Here is an 18,628-nt window from a genome sequence, read left to right as displayed (position 1 = left end):
GGAGAGGGCAGCCGCTCCCCAGGGAGGAGCAAACGCGGACAGGCCAGTCCCCTGCAGCGCACCTTCTCATCCCCAAGTCCCGGGTCTCGGTCTGGGGCTGATTCTGGCCGGGCTACGATTCGGGTATCCCTGACAAACTCCTGGGCACTTCCATGCCACTGGTCCAGACCCATGGCTCAGGGCCACCCAAGAGACTCAGCACACGGTGAGTGAGAGACCCCACTGGACGCCAAGACCGTCTCCATACCTTTGGCCTGGGAACTCCAGAGTTCGAGCTGGTGTCCATGTAGGTGTTTCTGACTCAGCAGCCCCCATGTGCACGGCATCATCTGATCTGTCCGGCCCAGAGTGGAACAAAAAGCCAGAGAAAGAGCCAGTTCTCTCTAGTGGTCATCATGGGCGGTCCCTCTGCCTTCCCACCTGCCTCTGCCCCTCCTTCTGTGCTCTGAGACCCCTTCTTTCTAAAACCATGGCTCGTCCCCAGAATCTCTGGCTGAAGCCCTACCCAGTGCCCCACACCCTTCCTGGGATTCCCAGTAAGCTTCCACCCGCCCCTGCCCACAGCCCCAACACGGAATCCTCAGGCTGTCCCCGGCACTGCCCACCTTCCCTGCCCTGTGGAACGGGGGCGCCAACCCCACCGGGGCAGGGCTGGCCAGGCCCTGACTCCTGCCCGCCCTCCTGAGCAGTACCCGGGCCTCCTGCTTTCCCCGGACCTCCAGGCCCACTGTCCCTCCTGGCCTCCATGGGCACTTCCCGTGGCAGGCCACGCTGAGGCCAGAGGGGGCTCTGTTTGGAGCGAGGCTTCTTGGGAGCACGCACTCTGGGCTGAGACTCCTGGTTCACTCATTCCTTCACCCTCCAGTGCCCACTGGGCTGCCCCTGTGTGTGGTGTTCTGCCTGGTACCGAGGACAAGGCGTGTGGCCTCGGAGCTCGTGGGTTGGCGCCCAGGAGCAGACGGGAACGAGATTCCAGGTGGCAGGAGTGGGTGAGGCTAGCGTGCTGGTGGGGACACAGGTCTCCCCAAGTGCAGTGAGGAAACACAGCTGAGAGTGACCCCCTGGGATGGGGGTGGCGTGGGGGTCTCCCAGGGGCAGGGGATGGCGTGGGGCATGTCGGGAGGAGTGGATGGGGGCAGGTGTTGCTCCGGCCTCTCCAGACAGAGTCCCGTTTACACACAGCCACTGTCAGCCTTAGTCTGCACGGCCCCAGATGTGGTGCCAAGTGTCCCGTTACCATGAGCCCAGTTTGGGGCTTAGGTTTTGGGGTTTCTTGTTTGTTTATGCAGTAAAGTGGGGGGAAAGGTTATCCATCAATACGGAGCGTGCACGTACATGTGTGTAAGAGACAGACGCGCACTCTCCCACGCACCCGGCGGGGCGGCCTGGTCCGCACACGTGTGCCCACACACTGCTGGGGCAGGTGGACAGAACGTCTCCGAAATGCTTGTTTTACTACCGGGTACGACGCAGTACAAAATGCACGTATTTTATTGAGCCGGCGGGGGTGGTGCTCATGCCTCAACCACCCGCACTTCCTCAACCTCGCGCCCGGAAGACAACGCGGGACTGCCGGCACAGACCTCAAGTTGCTGGCAGGTCAGCTTGCTCTTCTGGAGCCTCCTGCCTCAGTGGGACCGCTGCCCGCACCCCCGGGCCTTCTGCTGGTCTGCAGCCCCTCTCTTGATGTCCCAGAGCGAATCCCGCTTTCCCAAAGGGGAGCTTCACCGAGGCTGTGCCCGAGCGTTTGGATGTTCGCGTGTGTGCGTCCACCAAGCATGAGAAGCCTGCCCGTTGTCCACGTCTCCGTCCACGGATGACGCTGGGAAGATGCTGAAGATGCTGTCCACTGACGACGCAAGTCCAGAGGCCGCCTCCCGCGGGCCTCGGCCCTGCCCACTGCCTCCTGCCACGGTTCCTGACAGCTCTGTGTCCCGCGTGGCCGCCCGCCCTCTGTCCATCAGCGCGTGGGGGCCACGTGCACCCAGGAACACAGGCTGCCCCGAGCCCACCCCTCTGACTTCATGATGACCAAATTACAGGAGGGGCCGCCCAACAGGGAGCCCTCGCCACCCTGTGCGCCCCGAGCACGCGGCGCGCCTGAGCGGAGGCCCAGCACCACAGGGCCTCGTCTGGAATCCAGCGAGCAGACACGCGTGCATTTTTCCGCGCTTGGTTTTAAGGGTGACACGAAAGAGCTTCATAACAGCGCCGTCTGCGGCATCCCACGTGTTCACGTGGGCCCGGCGTCCTTGCGGAGGGCAGCAGGGGCGGACGGCAGCCCTCCCAGCAGCGGCCGTCGGGCACCTCCGTGGGGGCCCCGCCCGGGGGTGCGTGCCACGCACTAGGAGGCGTGGTGGTGGTGGTGGTGCTCGTGGTGGTGGTGGTGCTCGTGGTGGTGGACCACGGGCACCGCACAGCCCTCCCCCGCCAGCATGGGCGGCAGGGCCCGCACCACCTCGTGCTCCATCGCCGCGGGCTGGCCGAGCGCCGCCTTGAGCGGTGAGTGGACTTCCCTGCTCTTCCTCCGGGACCGCCTGTGGCCGTAGGGCTGTGCTGGGGGCTGCGGGAGGCGGTGGCCGTCCTGGGGGGCCTGGGGCGGGGCAGCCGGCGGGGGGCAGCCGAAGGCTCTCCCGGGCTTGCCTGTGCCCGGCGCCCCAGGCGGCCGCCCTGAGCCCCTGGGGGGCTTGAGAAGCTGCTTCTCCTGCCCCTTCAACCGGGGCTGCACGTCCAGGGCCCTGACGGCGGGCTCTGCGGCCAGCAGCGGGTGGTCGGCCAGCACCTGGGGCCGGCGCTGGAGTGCCGTGTGCGTGTCCGCCTCCTGGGAGCGGGACCGGCTCGGGGGGTGCGCGGCCTTGCCCAGGTGCTCCTGCTTGGCCTGTGACGGCGGCGCCCCTGCAGAGCCAGGGTGCCTGTGAGACCGCGGCAGGGCCCCCGCGGACACGGGGCGCCTGGGACACCCGCCCGGGGCCCAGGACGTCTCCCCTTGGGGCAGGGACGACCCGCACGCCTGAACGGGGGGCCCACCTGTGGATGCAGTACTGTGCTGTGATTCGTTGCAGGGACCCCAGGACGCTCAGGCGGGGCTCCTGCCCCTGAGGTGTCTGTACCCAGGGCCTCATACCCAGGGCCGGTCTCCCGCACCTACCGGGTCCAAACCTAGATGTGTAGTTCTCGATCCCAGCCAGGTCCAGGTAGTGATTTCTCCGCTCGGTGTTCTCGTCCACGCAGTATGGGCCGCGCTCGCAGCAGGGGTGGGGGTCGGCGCCGGGCCTCCTGCGTGCGCCGCGGGAATGAGGGCCTGAGCTCCTGGGGCCGCATGAGGCCAGAGCAGGGCACTTGGAGCGGAGGGGCGCCTGCAGCGGGCGGTCTCAGGGTCCACGCAGGGGCCCTGACCAACACCCAGGAGGAAGGCCAGCGAGGACAGCAAGGCCCCAGCCAGCCCCGGGGGCCCCCAGCACGACCCCAGCACCACCGTCGGGGATGCCCCACAGAACTCACGAGCGCTGGACCGTTCGAGTCTGCGGCAGAGAGCGGGTCACCACGCCGGGCCCTCCAGACTGCCCAGTGACACCCACAGGGCACCAGAGCATGGCGACGGAGGGTCTCGAGGCCAACCCACCACTGCCCCTCAAAGCCCCCCCGCCTCTCAGACACTGAGTGCACTCAGCCCCAGCCAGAGCGTCAGCCGCCACAGAGGCCCCAAGCTGCTGCCCTCACCCTGATGGCGGGCCGTGCCCGGGGCCTCTCGGCCAGCGTCCCGCCCTCTGCGCCAGGTGCCTGGCTTGGTGGCTCCGTCCTGAGGGGACAGCCCTGAGGCCTGCAGGTGGCAGGGTGGGCGGGCTGCTCCCACTGAGGACAAGCCAGAGGACGGAGCCGGACCGCAGTCCCTCACCTGGCGTGTGCGGACGGCCTCTTGTCGGCCCCCCCGGGGTCCCCGGTGAGCTCGGCCTCCATCCTGCAGCGAGCGGGCTCCCGGTCTGAAAGGGGGGCAGCGCATTCCCTGCTCATCCACTCACGCACTCCTTTGCCCAGACAGGCATTTCGCCCTCGGAGGGTTGGGGCGCTGACCGGTAAACGGAGCTGACCATAACCAGAGGCTCGGGGAATGAGCAGTGAGCGCTGTGGGGACAGGGTGTGTGGGACGGGCTGCCGTCTCAAGCAGGGTCTCCGGGGTGTCTGAGCAGGACAGCCCCTCACCCTGGCCTGTGGGGGGACTCTCCTTCCTCTCGCTGAGAGACTCAGGGCTGACGGTCAGCTTCACACGGAGGGTCCTGCTGCTGCCAGACGAGTGGCTCACGGAGGCATCGATGGCCTCGTAGATGGTGTGCACCAGGCTGGACATGTCCTGAGGACGGCCCGATGTCACTGACAGGCAGACCGGGCAGGGGGCCCTCGGCTGCCCCCAGGCGGCCTCCCACACACACGCCTGTCCCGTCTAGCCCTGTGTGCACCCCGGGCAGCCCGGGGGCAGCCCTGCTGGTATGGGGATCACATCTCGTGGATGCTGAAATTTGACCCCGAATCTATGTTCAGGGGATTAGCAGTCGGGTGTCACGTCCTGCACACAGGCCAGCCGAGGAGAGTGCAGGGGTGCCCCTGGCGCCCTTACCGCCCGCCCTGGGGAGTTGAACCCCAGACAGAGGCCCCACCCCCGGCCCCGCCCCGCCTGCCTCCTGGGACGGGGGCGGCATCTGCCTGTCCGTGGGCGGCCGGGCGCATCACCTCCCTGGTGGCCTTGCCGCTGTGGTCGAAGCCGTAGAGCGTGAACGTCCACTCCTGGTGGCTGTCCCCCTCCACAGAGACGTCACACTGCAGCCCCTGCAAGGCACGTGGGGCAGAGGACCGCGGGCTCACCCTGGGCCCCGGCCCCTGCCCTCCTGGGAAGACCAGCCCCTCCCACGGCCCCAGGCCGGTTTCTGTGTCCTTCAGGCCCCCGAAGCGCCCAAGTTCTCTGGTGTCACAGTGGTCAGTTTTGACTGAACTCACAGCAACACCCCCCGGCTCTGGAGCCCACTGACCTTCACTGGAGGCACACTCGAGGTTTAAACCACCTCCAGGCCCCCGACCGCAGCCGCACCTGCCAGACTGCAGGGTCCACAGACGCCCATCGAGGGCCCACTGCGCCTGCCCCGGCCCGCAGCCTCCCAGGGGGGGACGGCCGCCCGGACCCGATGCCTCCTGAGGGGGAGACGCCCGCCCGGACCCGATGCCTCCTGAGGGGGAGACGCCTGCCCAGACCCGATGTCTCCCGGGGGGCAGGGGGAACAAAGACCTACATCAATGTTGAGGTGCTTCTTGCCTGGCCCTCGTGGGCCCTCCCGGCTTGCTGCTCTCTCTGCATTGACCACACTGGAGATCGGTCCTGTGCCCTCACGGCTCTCGGCCTTCTCCGGGGGGAGCACCACTGGAGGGAGGAGAGGGTTGGGAAGGGTGCTTTCCGGGCCAGACGGGGACGGGGGCAGCGGGGTGCAGGAGGTGGGGCCAGGGAGCCACGGAGTCCACGCCAACCTCTGATCCCCTCCACCGAGGCCTGACCTGAGAGCCCGTCCTTCAGAGCAAGGGGGCGTCAAGGGAGCTGTGCAGATGGCGGGGCGACCCTCCCCTGGGTTAGCCAGGGCCAGGTGTGTGGGCCCCCGCCCGGGCAGCAGGGGCCCGGGCACTCAGGGTGAGGAGCAGGGGTCCGGGCAGGCCGTGGCAGGGAGGTCCCGCCCGACTGCCTCGCCCTGCGCCCCCTCCCCATCCACACAGCCCAGTTATCCCTGGACACCAGGACCCAGGGGCACGTGTGTGCTGTGTCTGCTGGGCAGCACCTCGTCCCCAAGCTCCGGGGATGGATGGGCAACCAGCGCTCGTTTATTCTCCGGGATTGGAGCTCAGGCCCATCCCAGCTTAGCGGCCGACACATGCCCGTGCTGGCAGGGTGGGGAACCCACTTAGGCCTGAGCCCCCAGCGGGGAGGGTCAGCCTCCTCGCACCCCACACAACTCCCCACCCCGAGTGACACACGTCTGATCGGCCGGCACACTCCGCGGCAGAAGCTCACTTGTGGCAGGGACTCCGGTCGGTCAGCAGTTCACACGCTGACCGCTTCAGGCACCCAGACCTGACCCGTGGATTCGCCAAATGGCTTCCATACAAAGCCCGGCCATCCCACCGGCATGCACAGGCTCGCGGGAACTCCGAAGTCCTAAAAGCTCAGAGACTCCAACATTTGCTTCTCAGATGCCCAGATCCAAAATCCAAATCCCCTAATTCATGTAAGGAGCCCCCAAAGAAATGTATTTCCAAGTATATTTTAAGACCAAACTGCCTTTGAGACCGGAGAACGTGGCCCACCTGCGTTGGCCTGGGCGAATCCACGGGTCAGGTCTGGGACACGCTGAGGAGTGGGGTCCCCATGGTCAGGGCTCTGAGGGCAGCTTCCGGCGTGAGCTCTGGGCACGGCTAGTTTATGAGGTTTGGGGAGGACGACTTACCCTCGAGGGGACACCGGTCCTCCCAGAAAGGCCCCTCCTTCGGGTCCCCGCCGGGCGGCCCCTGCAGAAACAACAGGGCAGTGAGACCAGGAGGCTCAGCGGTGGAGACCCCGGCACGAGCTGGGCGGCTGTGCCGGACTCCAGCTCCCTGGGCTGTCAGGCGCTCTCAGCCCAGAAACGCCAACCCCTCCACGCCGCGCTGAGCCTCGGAGTTTAGAAAGCAACCCCCGCCCCCCGTTGCCCAGCTCTCTCGGCACCGTGTCCAGAGGCCGTGGCCGCTTGTGACCACTGCAGCTGCTGCTAAGTGAGCCCTGCATGCGCTGGCCAAGTGGCTCGGTCTGCTGAGCGAGACGGGCACAGGACAGGCACCAGGCTGCCCACGCGAGGCTCCCTGTCCACCGCTGGCCCTTCCCGCAAGAACAGGGGCGAGGGCATGGGCGCGCCTGCCAGGCAGAAGCCCCTTGGCCTCCTCAGCCCATCTCAAGACCAGTTGCGGAAAAATGGGAAAGGATGGCCTCCCGTGTGGGGGGTGGTTTAGGGAGGGAAGCTGCAGAGTGAAGTTTACGGTCTCCGAAATAATTCACAGACGTGAACAACGCGGACAGAGAAACAGCAACGATGTGATCAGGGAAGCCTCCTTGAATCAAAGGGTCCCCGGACGGCGTGGACACTGGCCCGCCAGGAAGCAGAGCACCTCCCAGGGCGGCAGAGGGTGGGAAGGAGAGGCCTCGCTCCGTGCCTGGAGTCTTCCTGGGCCCTACCGTTGTATCATGTCTCCTGACAGGACACCAGGCCACCCGGGCGCCCCTGCAGACACTGGCCTGGCTTCCAAGTTGGCAAGGGGGCCCCGGGGCTCATCCCAAAAGGGCACCCGACACCCGACAGATGCTCTGTCTCAACAGGCAGGGGGGATGGGGGTCCTGCTGCAACCGCACGGCCTGGTTAGGATCCCGGCACGGGATGGCAGGAGGTTCCCGACGGACCCACTGCCACCCCCAGGCTCCGGGCAGGGGAGGGGACTGGACCCCACTCCCATCCGCAAATGGGCCTGAAGCCAGCGCCACAGCGGGGGCACATGGGGCCAGCTCTGCTCCTGCTCCCCAGACGGACTGGGAATGAGCAGCACTCTCCTGGGGCCGTCAAGCCTACAGGCTGCTGCCCAGGGCGCGTCGGCAGGAGTGGGCGGCTCAGGGGCCAGCGAGAGGAGGACGAGGCCACAGTCAGCCATGGGGCAGCCTCGTGCCTGGCCCCTCAGGGTTTGCCCAAACCATCCGGAGCCCCCCACCCCCCGGGGGCGGCCTGGCAGCATCCTCACGCTGGCCCGGGGCCCACAGGGGCCCACAGGGGACCACAGGGGCCTGCCCGAGGCGCTGGGCTCCGCAGGAAACAAATGGGGTGCCATGTGTTGAGTCTGCCTTCACCGCACCTGCCGTGTGCTCACAGGCGGCCAGGCGAGGGGTCTGGTGCCGCCAGCCCGACTCTCCCAGTGCCCTCCTACCCATGCCCTCGAGGGTGGCCTGTGTCCACAGCAGGAGGAAAAGGGACCCAGGCCCTCTTCAAAGCCAGAATACATATGTCAGGTGTTTAAAAAGCACAGCATCTCTAGCATGTTCCTTCTGCATGCAAAGCCCAACAACAAACAAAACAAAAACCATGAAAAAAAACTGGAACATTCACCTAAATGTACAAACATTGTTTTGCAGGAGGCGTGAAGAGGAACATGAAATGTTCCTAATGTGCCTAAATACTCGGGCACAGGGAAACAGAGCCCTCTACACACACACCCAGCCTCCTGGGCGCACGCTGCCCCCGGGTTTGGTGAGGGCCAGCCCGGACGGCCCCTCCACCTGGAGAAGGGGGTCTCCCGGGAGGCACGACCCACAGAGCGCTCCTGGCTCTTGGAAGATCTGCGGGCTGAGCGGGCGGGTCTGCAACAGGTGGGGCCCGGCAGCGAGGAGACGCCCGCCCGCCGGGAGGGAGCCTGCGCCGGGCTCTGACGGGACAGGGCGGCGGGCGCCATCGCGGGTCCCTGGGCCCAGGAAGGGCTCTGGGGGGTGGGAGGAGGACGCCTGCCCGGCCGCCTCCACAGCCCACACGGACTGCCCCTCCTGGCATCTCCCTCTTGCCCAGTCCCCACACGTCCACCCCAGGACCGGGCCGCTGTGTAGCTCCTTCCCGGGACGCCAGTGGGAAGTACAATGGTGCCCCTCACGACAGACAGACGCCCTGTTGCACGGCCACTGACATGGGCAGGACGTGCTTTTGCTGCAGCGCTCAGGAGCCCCTCGGGGCGCATGGGGTCCTTGTGCCACCGCAGGGGGTCCCGGGAGCACGCGGCCCGCTCTCCCCTGTGGGGCAAGGCTGAGCTCCCTCCCCGGTGGACGTTAAGATAGAGGCCAGGCACTTCCAAGTTCTTTCTGCGGAACAGAACAAGCCACGAGGCTGAGGTCCCCGCCTCCGTGGGGAGCGAGGTGGCGCCTGGAGTCCCGGGACGTGGCCTGTGCAGGGTTGGCCTCCTCTGGGGGAGGACGGGGCATGGGAGGGTTATATCTGCAGAACGTGAGAACAGAAGTCGTGTTACAAAGGGTGGTCGGCCGAGGCCCAGGCCGGGGGGCCCCCAGGGGACGCCCCATCAGACTTTCTCCACGGGACCCAGTTGCGTGGCCCGGAACCTGCCCGGTGAAAGGTCCCCAGGCTCTGACCACCCCGCGCCACGCATCCCCCAGGGTCCCTGCCAGGCTAAGGGTCAGAGTGCTCAGATCCAGCAGGATTCTAGATGCTTCTGCCACGACCCAGCACTCTGCTCACCCTGCTACAATCCCGGAAGTAAAAAGGGCAGCAGGACCCACCCACCACGGACGTAAGGATGAGACTCAGGTGTGCACAACCGCTTTACAGGAAGGAGCTGAGTCACCCCGAGGCCCGCCTCCGTGCCCGAGTCCGAGCCCAGCGACGCCTCCCGGGGTGGGCGGCGGGGCCCGAGACTGAGTCACCCTGAGGCCCGCCTCCGTGCCCGAGTCCGAGCCCAGCGACGCCTCCCGGGGTGGGCGGTGGGGCCCGAGACCCGGAAGCGGGAGCGCGGACCCTCGGCTGGTCTCCCGCAGTAACAAGGCCGTAACCCGGGATGCACACGGGCGCGTGGCGGGGGGTGGCCAGCCTGGCTTGGCCACCTTCCGTGGCAGAACTCCATCCGTCCCGATGCGAGAGCACAAGGGAGCTGCCCCGGAGGGGGTAAAATAGGGAAAAGGGGGTCATTTGTGGGGAAAAGTAATGATTCTGGTCCCTGCGACTGGCAACTCCAGACAAATTCATCCTGGTCACAAAGGTCACACAAAATGCCCTTCCATCCGTGCTGCTCTGGCTAAACCGAGGGCCGAGAGCTTTCTCTGGGACGAACCTACCACCACCCCTGGCCAGCCGCCACCTGCCCTGCCCGGGGACCCAAGGGCCCACCTCCCGCAGCAGGGCACCCCCAGCCCTGCTGCAGCCACAGCAGCCCACCCAGGCCCTTTGCCCCCCCCCTCCGAGAGCCCAGCCTCCTGCAGCGAACATGAAGCCCCTTGCCGGCCTCTCACTCCTTCGGCCTGCTTCCCCTGCCCTCCCCCGGCTGCCCCTGCCCTCCCCCGGCTGCCCCTGCCCTCCCCCGGCTGCTCCTGCCCTCCCCAGGCTTCCCCTGCACTCCCTGGCTTCCCCTGCCCTCCTGGCTTTCCCAACACAAGGTCTCTGCACTGTCCTCCTTGCTCCCCACACTGGCGATGGCTCTGTCCCTGCTGCAGGGGCCTCTTGGCGGCTCAGCCCACCCAGTGCTGGCCAGGCCTCCTGCTGACCCTCGGGGCAGCTCCCTCCCAGACTCCGCTCCCGCCTCTGGCTGCCAACCGCACATCATCCAGCATCAGCCGGGCACTGCTGGCCGCCAGGGCAGGAGTACAAGTCACAGGTCGGTGGCTGTGGCCTCGGCCACAAGTCCCCACGGTGCCATCCCTGTCCCTCTCACCCTGCAGGGACTCTCAGAGGAGGCCACATGGGCCCTCGGGCAGCTGTCCCAAGAGGCCACCGTCCACATCTCTTCCTGAGACTCTGCCCTGAGCTCAGACCCCTTAGGTCCTTGTCCTCCCTACAAGCAGCCGCCAGCCTGGATGGGTCCTGCCTGGAGGAGCCCGGATTGCCCGGGTGAGCCTGCCAGGCGCCCCCACAGCTGCCCGTGGGTGCAGAGGTGTTGGGAGTTTGGAAGAAAAATCTCAGCTCCTGGCCTGCCCTGAAAAGCCAGAAGGTCCAGCCACACGTTCCTATGGACCCCACACCATGGACGCTGGCCCTTGGAGACTCCCACGCCACCAGAACTGTACAATGCTGGCCGTCCAGCCCGCGGTGTGAGGTCTGAGAGATCACACGCATCCCGGAGAAGGGCTCCTATCTAAGGCCACGTGGGTGTGGGGGTGTTGGGGTTACGGGAAGAAGCGTTTTGTGATGCAAACAATCCCCCCCAGAAGGAGTGTGCTTTTCAAATTTCAATGTTCCTATCCTCCAGAATTCGGTGCATCTGTATTTCAGCAAATGTACTCCTGGGTTTTGAGAGTGGTCTGTTTTCCTTGGAAATCCATTTCCCCGACTCCTGGAAAGACCCCGAGGAAAACTGCGTGGCACACACACATGCCTTTCTAGGAACTCCTCCTTCTCAACCTGTTAGAGCGTCCAGTTCAAAACCTGCTCTCCACAGAGAACGCTGGGCGCTCTGGAACGGGTCTGTTGTAAATGCAAGGCCCCCGTGAGAACATCCTGAGCGCAACGGGGAGACAGCTCCCGCCTCAACGCCAGGCTACTAGCGAAAATGGGGGGACAGATCGCTGGAAGGGCAGTTGCGGGTTTCCTTCCGGAGACTCCAGGAGGACTCCCTGGGCTTTTCCAGAGAATTCGGTTTCCTGCCTAGAAACCCGCTGCGTGTTGAGTCCAGAGGAACAAGAGCAAGGATCCGAGGACATTCCGCCATGTCCCCATGGAGGGCTGGGCTGCAGGCACGGGGTGGGGACTTGCCTCCCTCCACCACTGGGGAACCACCCTTGCCCAGTGCCGCTCTGTGAATTGCCCCTTCTTTTGCATTAAAAATGCAGAGGGTCCCCCTCATGACCTGGAGCCCCTGGGACTCCTAGGGTCCTGGAAATACTCCGGTTCCTTGAATTTAAGGGGCAGGCCTGGGAGAGGAGGCGGCTGCGCTGCAGCAGGGAGTCCAGGCAAGGGTGGGGGGAGGGAGAGAGATGGGGGAGAGGAGCTGAGGAGGGGAGGGGGGTGCGCTGTGCAGGGGACAGGGAGCTCGTGTGGGGGAGCAGGACGAGCCACCCCAGGCAGGTGTGTTGCTGGCCATTTTCCAGAACCAAGTGCTCTCGACGATGTAACAGCCACTGGGGCCTCCCAGACCCGCAGGGGAGGGTGGCCCTTTAACAGAGACCCACCTAGAAGCTGCTGTTCACCAAGTGTCCCCGTGAAGTGGAAGACGGTGCTCCCAGATTCACAGAGCGCCTCTCCATACCGTGCCCCCAGCTGCCCACCCTCCGCCAGCTCAGCCCCCACCGTGGGGTCTTCCGACAGGCCTACCAGGGTTTCTGACCATCAGGGACGTAGCCTAACCTCCCCCCCCCCCGTCGTGACGGGTGCTGCAGGTGGCTCTGCATGGTTGCATGGCAGGGAGCCAGGACAACCACCGGCCTTTGGCTTCTGCAGTCAGCACTGCCTGACCGGCCCCGAACTCCCAGAGGCAAAGGGCATCGGGAGCCCCTGGGACAACCTCTGCTGGGGCTGGTCCTGCCAGTGGTGGCAGTCCTGGGCGCCAGCTGCTGGGTGGAGGAGTGCTGGGCACCAGGTGCCAGGTGGAGGGTGCCGGGTGCTGGGCGCTGGGTGCCGGGGTAGGCTGGGGCAGGGAGCTACCTGCAGGAGATGGTGGAGTGACAGGGCAGGTGAGGGTCTGTGGGTCTTAGAGAGGAGGCCGAGGGCTGCAGAGGAGAGGCCCAGCGTGGGGTCCCCTAGGCGGTCCCACAGCAGGCTTGTGCTGCGGGTGGCCAAGGCCACTTTGGGGCAGTTTGGGAAGTGCCTGGGCTCCTGCTCTGGTTGTCGGGGTGCAGGACATGGGGTGGGATTGATGTGGGGTGAGAGGTGGGGATTTGGGGTCAGCATGCAGAACTGGGCCTTGGGGGGAAGGGCAACGAGCAAGGTCGGGGTCCCCCAGAGGAGTGAGGATGAGCGCCAGGGCCAGGGCAGGAGGCAGGCAGGAGGCGGGCGGGGACTGCAGGTGTAGGGAGGGGACGGGCAGGGGCCCCTCCAAGGAGAAGGCCGACTCCTGCCTGCCAGGAACCCGAGGCCGTTTCCAAATGCCACCGGATTGAAGATCTGGGGCACATCTGCCCTCACGCGTCTAAGAACGTCGAGGCAGGGCTCCTTACAGGGTCTGTTTTGACAAGAAACCCCCGAGACGGAGGTGGAGGCCGTTGTCGGACGGAGTCGGACTTAGAGGCGACCCGCCAGCGCGTCTGTCTGGAAGCTCCATGGAGGCTTTGAAGTGCGCGGCCCTGTTTCCGCGGCTAAACAGTTTCAGATGTGCCAAAGTGGTCTGACGGGCTTGAGGATTCTGACACGTGTGTGCTGAGTCCCACAGGCCCCGCTCGGCCGCCCGAGGGCTGCCGGGCTCCGGGGGCAGCGGCCCGAGATCAAGGACCCCGAGACCACAGCCTCCCGCAGAGACGGGCAGGCAGGCTTCCCATGGGAGCGCACATGGTTTCCGGCTCTTTCTTTCCAAATTACAAGGCTTCAAGCCCCAAAAGGGGCCTTTCCAGATTTTGTCCGTCAGTACTTCTTGGTTAGGACTGTTTAATCAGACTTGGTAATCACCAAATTTGGAATTTATGTCTAGAAACGCAGTAATTTGGGGATCAAAGGGTCTCCTGAAATAAATATGTCTGTCTCTTCACAGGCCAGCGCTCTGCTGGAACTTAGTTCCCGAATGAGGTCGGGCAACTAAAAGGGTTCTGCCTCCACCTTTGTCCCCAGCACAGTTTGCCATACTTTTGCTTGTTTTATTAAGAAAAGATATGGAATATATTACAAACCCCACTTACCCTGCTCTACAGAGATTAACAGCACCCATGCCCCCCCAAACACCCTGGCCCCTGAGAGAGTCCTTGAGGACCCCACACGTGGACCTAGCTGGGGGACGGCTGCCCAACGTGTGGCAGAATGACTGAAAGCCTGCACCACGGGGGTCGGGAGTGCCCACCCGGGACCCACGTGGGTGACTCAGCCTGGCAGCCCGCCCAAGCACATCGTAATGAATTAGCGAGCGCGTGCGTTCCCAGGGGTGGGCCCAGGCCGGCTGCTGGAGGAATACCTGCCCCTAAGACGTCAGGGAAGACGTCATCACGTCTTTCACTGATCAGCGGTCATGTGAAAAGCCAGGTGCAGACCCCCGGGGGCCAGGACTCCCCCCCCACCTGGAGACAGGTACTTGAGCTACAGGGAGTGACACGACTGGGAAGGGAGCTGTCAGAGGGCCAGCCACAGACTGCATGCTTGTTGCCAGGCATCCACACCCATCCCAGACCTCATTCAGAAGGAGAGCGGGCTGCTGGGGGCGGGGGTGACCCATGACCTGAAGAAAATCTATCAAAACAGACTGAACCGTGGGCACCTGGGTGGCTCAGTTGGTTAAGCCACTGCCTTCGGCTCAGGTCATGATCCTGCGGGGACCCCTGCACTGCCCCCCACTCTCTAGGCAGCCCCTCCTCTCTAAAGGCTCCCGAGACCCCAAGAGGTGTCCCTCCTTCCGTGCTGTGACCCGGGAACTTCAAGCGGCTTCGACCTCGCAGGGATCATCGCCTGAACATCGTGGTGTCACGCACACTGTCCAGACTTGCTGCTGTGTGAGGCGGGGGGCGGGGGGGGCAGACCAGTCCATCGTCCCGGCCGGAGCAGCCCCTCTGGCCAGCCCAGTTCGCAGGCACGTGCGCGCGGCCCTCCGCACTGTGGCGTCTGGACCCAGGTGTCTCCCGTAGGCAGTCTTCCCTCCTCGCCCACAAGCTCAGGCACTTCTGACTCTACAAGGGACATTTTTACACAACGGAGTGGAAAGCACCATGGCACCAAAATGTCAGCCGATCCCGATTCCCTCCGTGTTCCCGCAGGTGGGATCCACCGTGGACCATGGCCCGGGGTCCCCACGGCTTTAACTTGCGGCATGAGATGGGTTTCTCTCAGGATGGGGCCGCGGAGACGGGCAAAGCGTGGCGCTGGCTGGAGAGAGGACGGCCCGTGCTCCAGGCTTACATTCACGCTCATTTACGATGCTTTTTCTCCTTCCAGGAGGCCAGGTGAGCATCGTTCCGATGGTGCTGAGAACGCACGTGCGTCCCACAAAGAGACAGGAAACACCAGTGCGAATAATCTGAGTTGCCTCTTACATCTACAAGGTGTCCGACAATTTAAATAGCAAAGCCTCCAGCACACTCAGCAGGGAGGAGGGGTTCCTACACCCCCGCAACACTCTGCTCCGATTTGGTTGACGATTCCATGAAACACAGGAAAACCACCTTCTCCACCTCCAGCCACAGAGGAAGGACACTGGGGGGTTTGCTACACTTCAGATGGAGCTGTGCTGTCCACGTGGAAGCCACGGCCACGTGTGGCTATTTAAATGTAAATTTATTAAGATGGAACCACACTAGAAATCCGTTTCTCTGTTGCATCAGCCACGTTTCAAGCACAGATGTGGTCAGCAGTGACCCTGTGGGCAGCGTGGATACACACCATGCCCCCTTCTACTGGACAGCATCTAGTCCCATGCCCCCACCTACAGATGGGGAAACTGAGTCCTCAAGCCATGCACTGACTTGCCAGGGCCACGGGGAGAGCCAGCCGGCCTCCAGCTCACAGGACGGCGCCTTGCAAGGGCCTCAGTGAGCCCCTTCGGGCTGGGGTGAGGCAGCCCCCACGTCCCCAGCTCCTGGCCACACAGACAGTGAGCCCCGGGATGCTTCCACATCCGGAGGCCCCGACGTCTGACCTGCTACAGGGCTGGGAGTGGACTGCTCTTGGCCGTGGCGCACTAACCCCAACCTCAGTGCCCTCCGCAGGGCCTGCGCGGCACCCTCCCTGGATGCCTGGGGGGCAGGCACCTGGCCCCTCACTCCTCCTGAGCTGCATTGCTCAGCCTGGGTCCACAGTGTGTGGATTTTTCGAGTCACACTGTGGTACGGCCCATGCAACCTGAGCAAGGCAGGGGCCAGCAGGTGCTGGACATGGAGAGACCCCAGTGCCCACGGAGGGGCCGGTACATGGGCTGCAGAGGGTAGGAAGGGTGTCCACAGGGCGGCCCCACGCTCTGCCCGCCCACAGGCTCTCTTTGCCAGCAGGCGTGGCCAGCACACCCGGCTAGTGGAGCAGTGTGGTGCGGGCCTGAATGCCTGGAGGGAGACCCCTTGGTAGAGGCTCACACCCATCCCCCACCGGGAAAGAGGTTTTCACCTGCAAACAAGCAAACAAGATTGCCAAAGAGCCAATTATGCTAATGTACATACAGCTACCAAAGTGTCCAGAAACCTAACGTGGGACACATAAGCCTCCTTCGGGGGACGCTGAACAGCGGACCTGTGGTCCCCATCACTGCCGTGGTCCCTGTCCCTGCCGTGGTCCCCACGTGACAGTGAGCAGGACGATGCTCTCAGGCCTCTGCCACTCTGTGGCAGGACCAGATGGATCTGGGACACTGCCATCCGGGGGAGGTCCTTGTCATTCCGTGGGAGGGCTGCGCGGATACACACGCCAAAGATGGATACAGGCTGGCTGGGGCGTGACCTGGGCCGCTCGAGGCCCTGCCTCGCGAGAGACAGCTTTCAGCCGCCCCCTTACGAGGAGCGAGGACGGGGGGTGGGCAGTTAACCACCCCCCGACCTTGCACAGGAAGCCTGTGGCTGGTTCGCATCACCTCGCAGAGAAGCTTCTGTCCGGTGCTCCTTGGGGGTTGGCTTCCAGCGGTTTACCCCATTTCCGGGGAATTTTTTTTTTTTTAAAGATTTTATTTTTTATTTATTTATTTGAGACAGAATGAGAGACAGAGAGCACAAGAGGGAGGAGGGTCAGAGGGAGAAGCAGACTCCCTGCCAAGCAGGGAGCCCGATGCGGGACTCGATCCCGCATTTCCGGGGAATTTATCAAAACAAGCGTAGCTGTATTAAGATGCTTCTGGAAATCCTATTCCGTATCTGGAAAACCAGGCTCCAGGATTCCTGGGCAAATGAAGGCCAGTCCTGAAGTACCCTGTGCTCCCGTCCCCCAGAGCAAAGAGGATCACTCCACGCCTATGTGCTTCCACCGGGCAAGGCTCTGCAGAGCGGCAGGGGCCCGGAAGGTTCTGTGGTCCAGCCTGCCCACAAGGGCTTGTGGCCAAGTGCAGAGAAGGAGCAGGTCTAAGGAGGCCCGGGATGAGTGGTGGAGGATCCCGTCCCACCAGGAGGGGCCCCCAGTGAGCGCAGAGCGGGCAGGGAGGCAGTAGGGACCCCGGGAGGTACACAGGGCCCACGGAACCTCAGAAACCCAGCTCCGGCTGGGCCGGGGCGGTGGGGAACAGCCAGTTGGGTATTGGGAAGATGGGTTAAATGGGCAGGTGGGAGGGCAGGGGTTTGAAACAGATAAGAGGAGATGGTCCCGGGAAGCAGCCTGAGGCCCCCTTGACGGCTGAGATCCCTGGGCAGGGCAGGGCAGGAAGCCACACATGAAACCCACAGAGTGGGACAGCAGGCAGGCAGGCGGCCAGGTGGTGGGGGTCTATGGCTACACGTGGACTCCTGGGGGAGCAGGGTGGCTCCAGGTGGAGGGCTGCACTTACCTGGCCATGTGGGCAGCAAAGGGGCAGGGGCTCAGTGTGGAGCTGGCACTTGTGGGCATGGGCGTAGCTTGGCCACGACAAGAGGTTCTCCACCTTGGATGGTCTGAGGGCTTGGCGGAACTGCTGAGTGATGGGGGTGGCAGGGAGTCCAGGGCAGCCAGACTGTTGTCCTGGGCAGACGAGGGTGTGGGCACAGGGTTGGGGAGACAGCTCAGGAGTTTACTCCTGGCATGACCCTGGCAGACAAGACCAGTGGGCTGCTGGACAGATGCTCCTGGGTCGTGTGAGGCCGACATTGATGCCTGGCATAGCTACCAAGGAGATAGGAGGACTTCCCCGAGGAGCGGATGGGGACAGGGGACAGGCTGTCAGTCAGGAGGATTTCCCCGAGGAGCGGATGGGGACAGGGGACAGGCTGCCAGTCAGGAGGACTTCCCCGAGGAGTGGATGGGGACAGGGGACAGGCTGCCGGTCAGGAGGACTTCCCCGAGGAGTGGATGGGGACAGGGGACAGGCTGCCGGTCAGAAGGCCAGGTGCCCAGGATGGAACTGTGGCACAATCGTGCTCCACAACACTGAGCATGAAACCCTGACCTCACCTGCAGGAGGCAAAGAATGTGCTAGAGGGGCGCCTGGGTGGCTCCATCGGTTAAGCAGCTGCCTTCGGCTCAGGTCATGGTCCCAGGGTCCTGAAAATAAGCAGGGGGTCTGCTTCTCCTCCCGCTCCCCCAGCTGACTCTCTTTCTCTCTTAAATAAATAAATAAAATCTTAAAAAAATAAAAATAAAAACTAGGGGCACCTGGGCGGCTCAGTCGTTAAACGTCTGCCTACAGCTCAGGTCATGATCCCAGGGTCCTGGGATCGGGCCCCGCATCGGGCTCCCAGCTCTGCGGGAAGCCTACTTCTCCCTCTCCCACTCCCCCTGCTTGTGTTCCCTCTCTCGCTGTCTCTCTCTCTGTCAAATAAATAAATAAAATCTTAAAAAAAAAAAAAAAGAATGTGCTAGAATGTGCCATGTGTTAGCCTATGGGCAGCATCTCGGTGGGTCTGGAGAGAGGTCAGTGCTACCCGAAACGCTCCCATGACACCTGGGCAGGCCTACCTCAGGCAGTGCAGGCCCCAAGGCTGTCTGCACAGCAGGTGGGCAGCAGGTATGGGATAGGGAACAGGTGGGGGCTGGGAGCAGGTATGGGAATTGGGGAGCAGGTAGGGGCAGGGAACAGGTGGGGGCAAGGAGTTGGTGGGGGGCAGGGAGCAAGTTCCGGGGGTGGGGAGCAGGTGGGG

The 18,628-nt window shown here is 64.0% G+C and overlaps 1 protein-coding gene across 1 annotated transcript in view; it reads right to left on the bottom strand.

The window, feature by feature from the left end:
- Positions 1 to 1,534: 1,534 nt before the first annotated feature.
- NKD2 (NKD inhibitor of WNT signaling pathway 2) overlaps positions 1,535 to 18,628 on the bottom strand; it is a 27,410-nt gene continuing 10,316 nt past the window's right edge. Inside the window, exons 4-10 of the mRNA XM_034998789.1 lie at positions 6,480 to 6,540; positions 5,280 to 5,407; positions 4,726 to 4,821; positions 4,201 to 4,348; positions 3,896 to 3,980; positions 3,149 to 3,276; positions 1,535 to 2,895 (exon numbers count right to left, since the gene is read on the bottom strand). Coding sequence (XP_034854680.1) covers positions 2,345 to 2,895; positions 3,149 to 3,276; positions 3,896 to 3,980; positions 4,201 to 4,348; positions 4,726 to 4,821; positions 5,280 to 5,407; positions 6,480 to 6,540 — 1,197 coding nt within the window. The 3' untranslated portion in view covers positions 1,535 to 2,344. The remainder of the gene's footprint in view (positions 2,896 to 3,148; positions 3,277 to 3,895; positions 3,981 to 4,200; positions 4,349 to 4,725; positions 4,822 to 5,279; positions 5,408 to 6,479; positions 6,541 to 18,628) is intronic.

Source organism: Mirounga leonina, unplaced genomic scaffold (assembly GCF_011800145.1).
Source record: "Mirounga leonina isolate KUSES-001 unplaced genomic scaffold, KU_Mleo_1.0 Mir_95, whole genome shotgun sequence".
Classification (NCBI taxonomy): domain Eukaryota; kingdom Metazoa; phylum Chordata; class Mammalia; order Carnivora; family Phocidae; genus Mirounga; species Mirounga leonina.
Note: the sequence above shows the minus strand (reverse complement) of the source record. Positions and strands in the feature narration are given on the sequence as shown.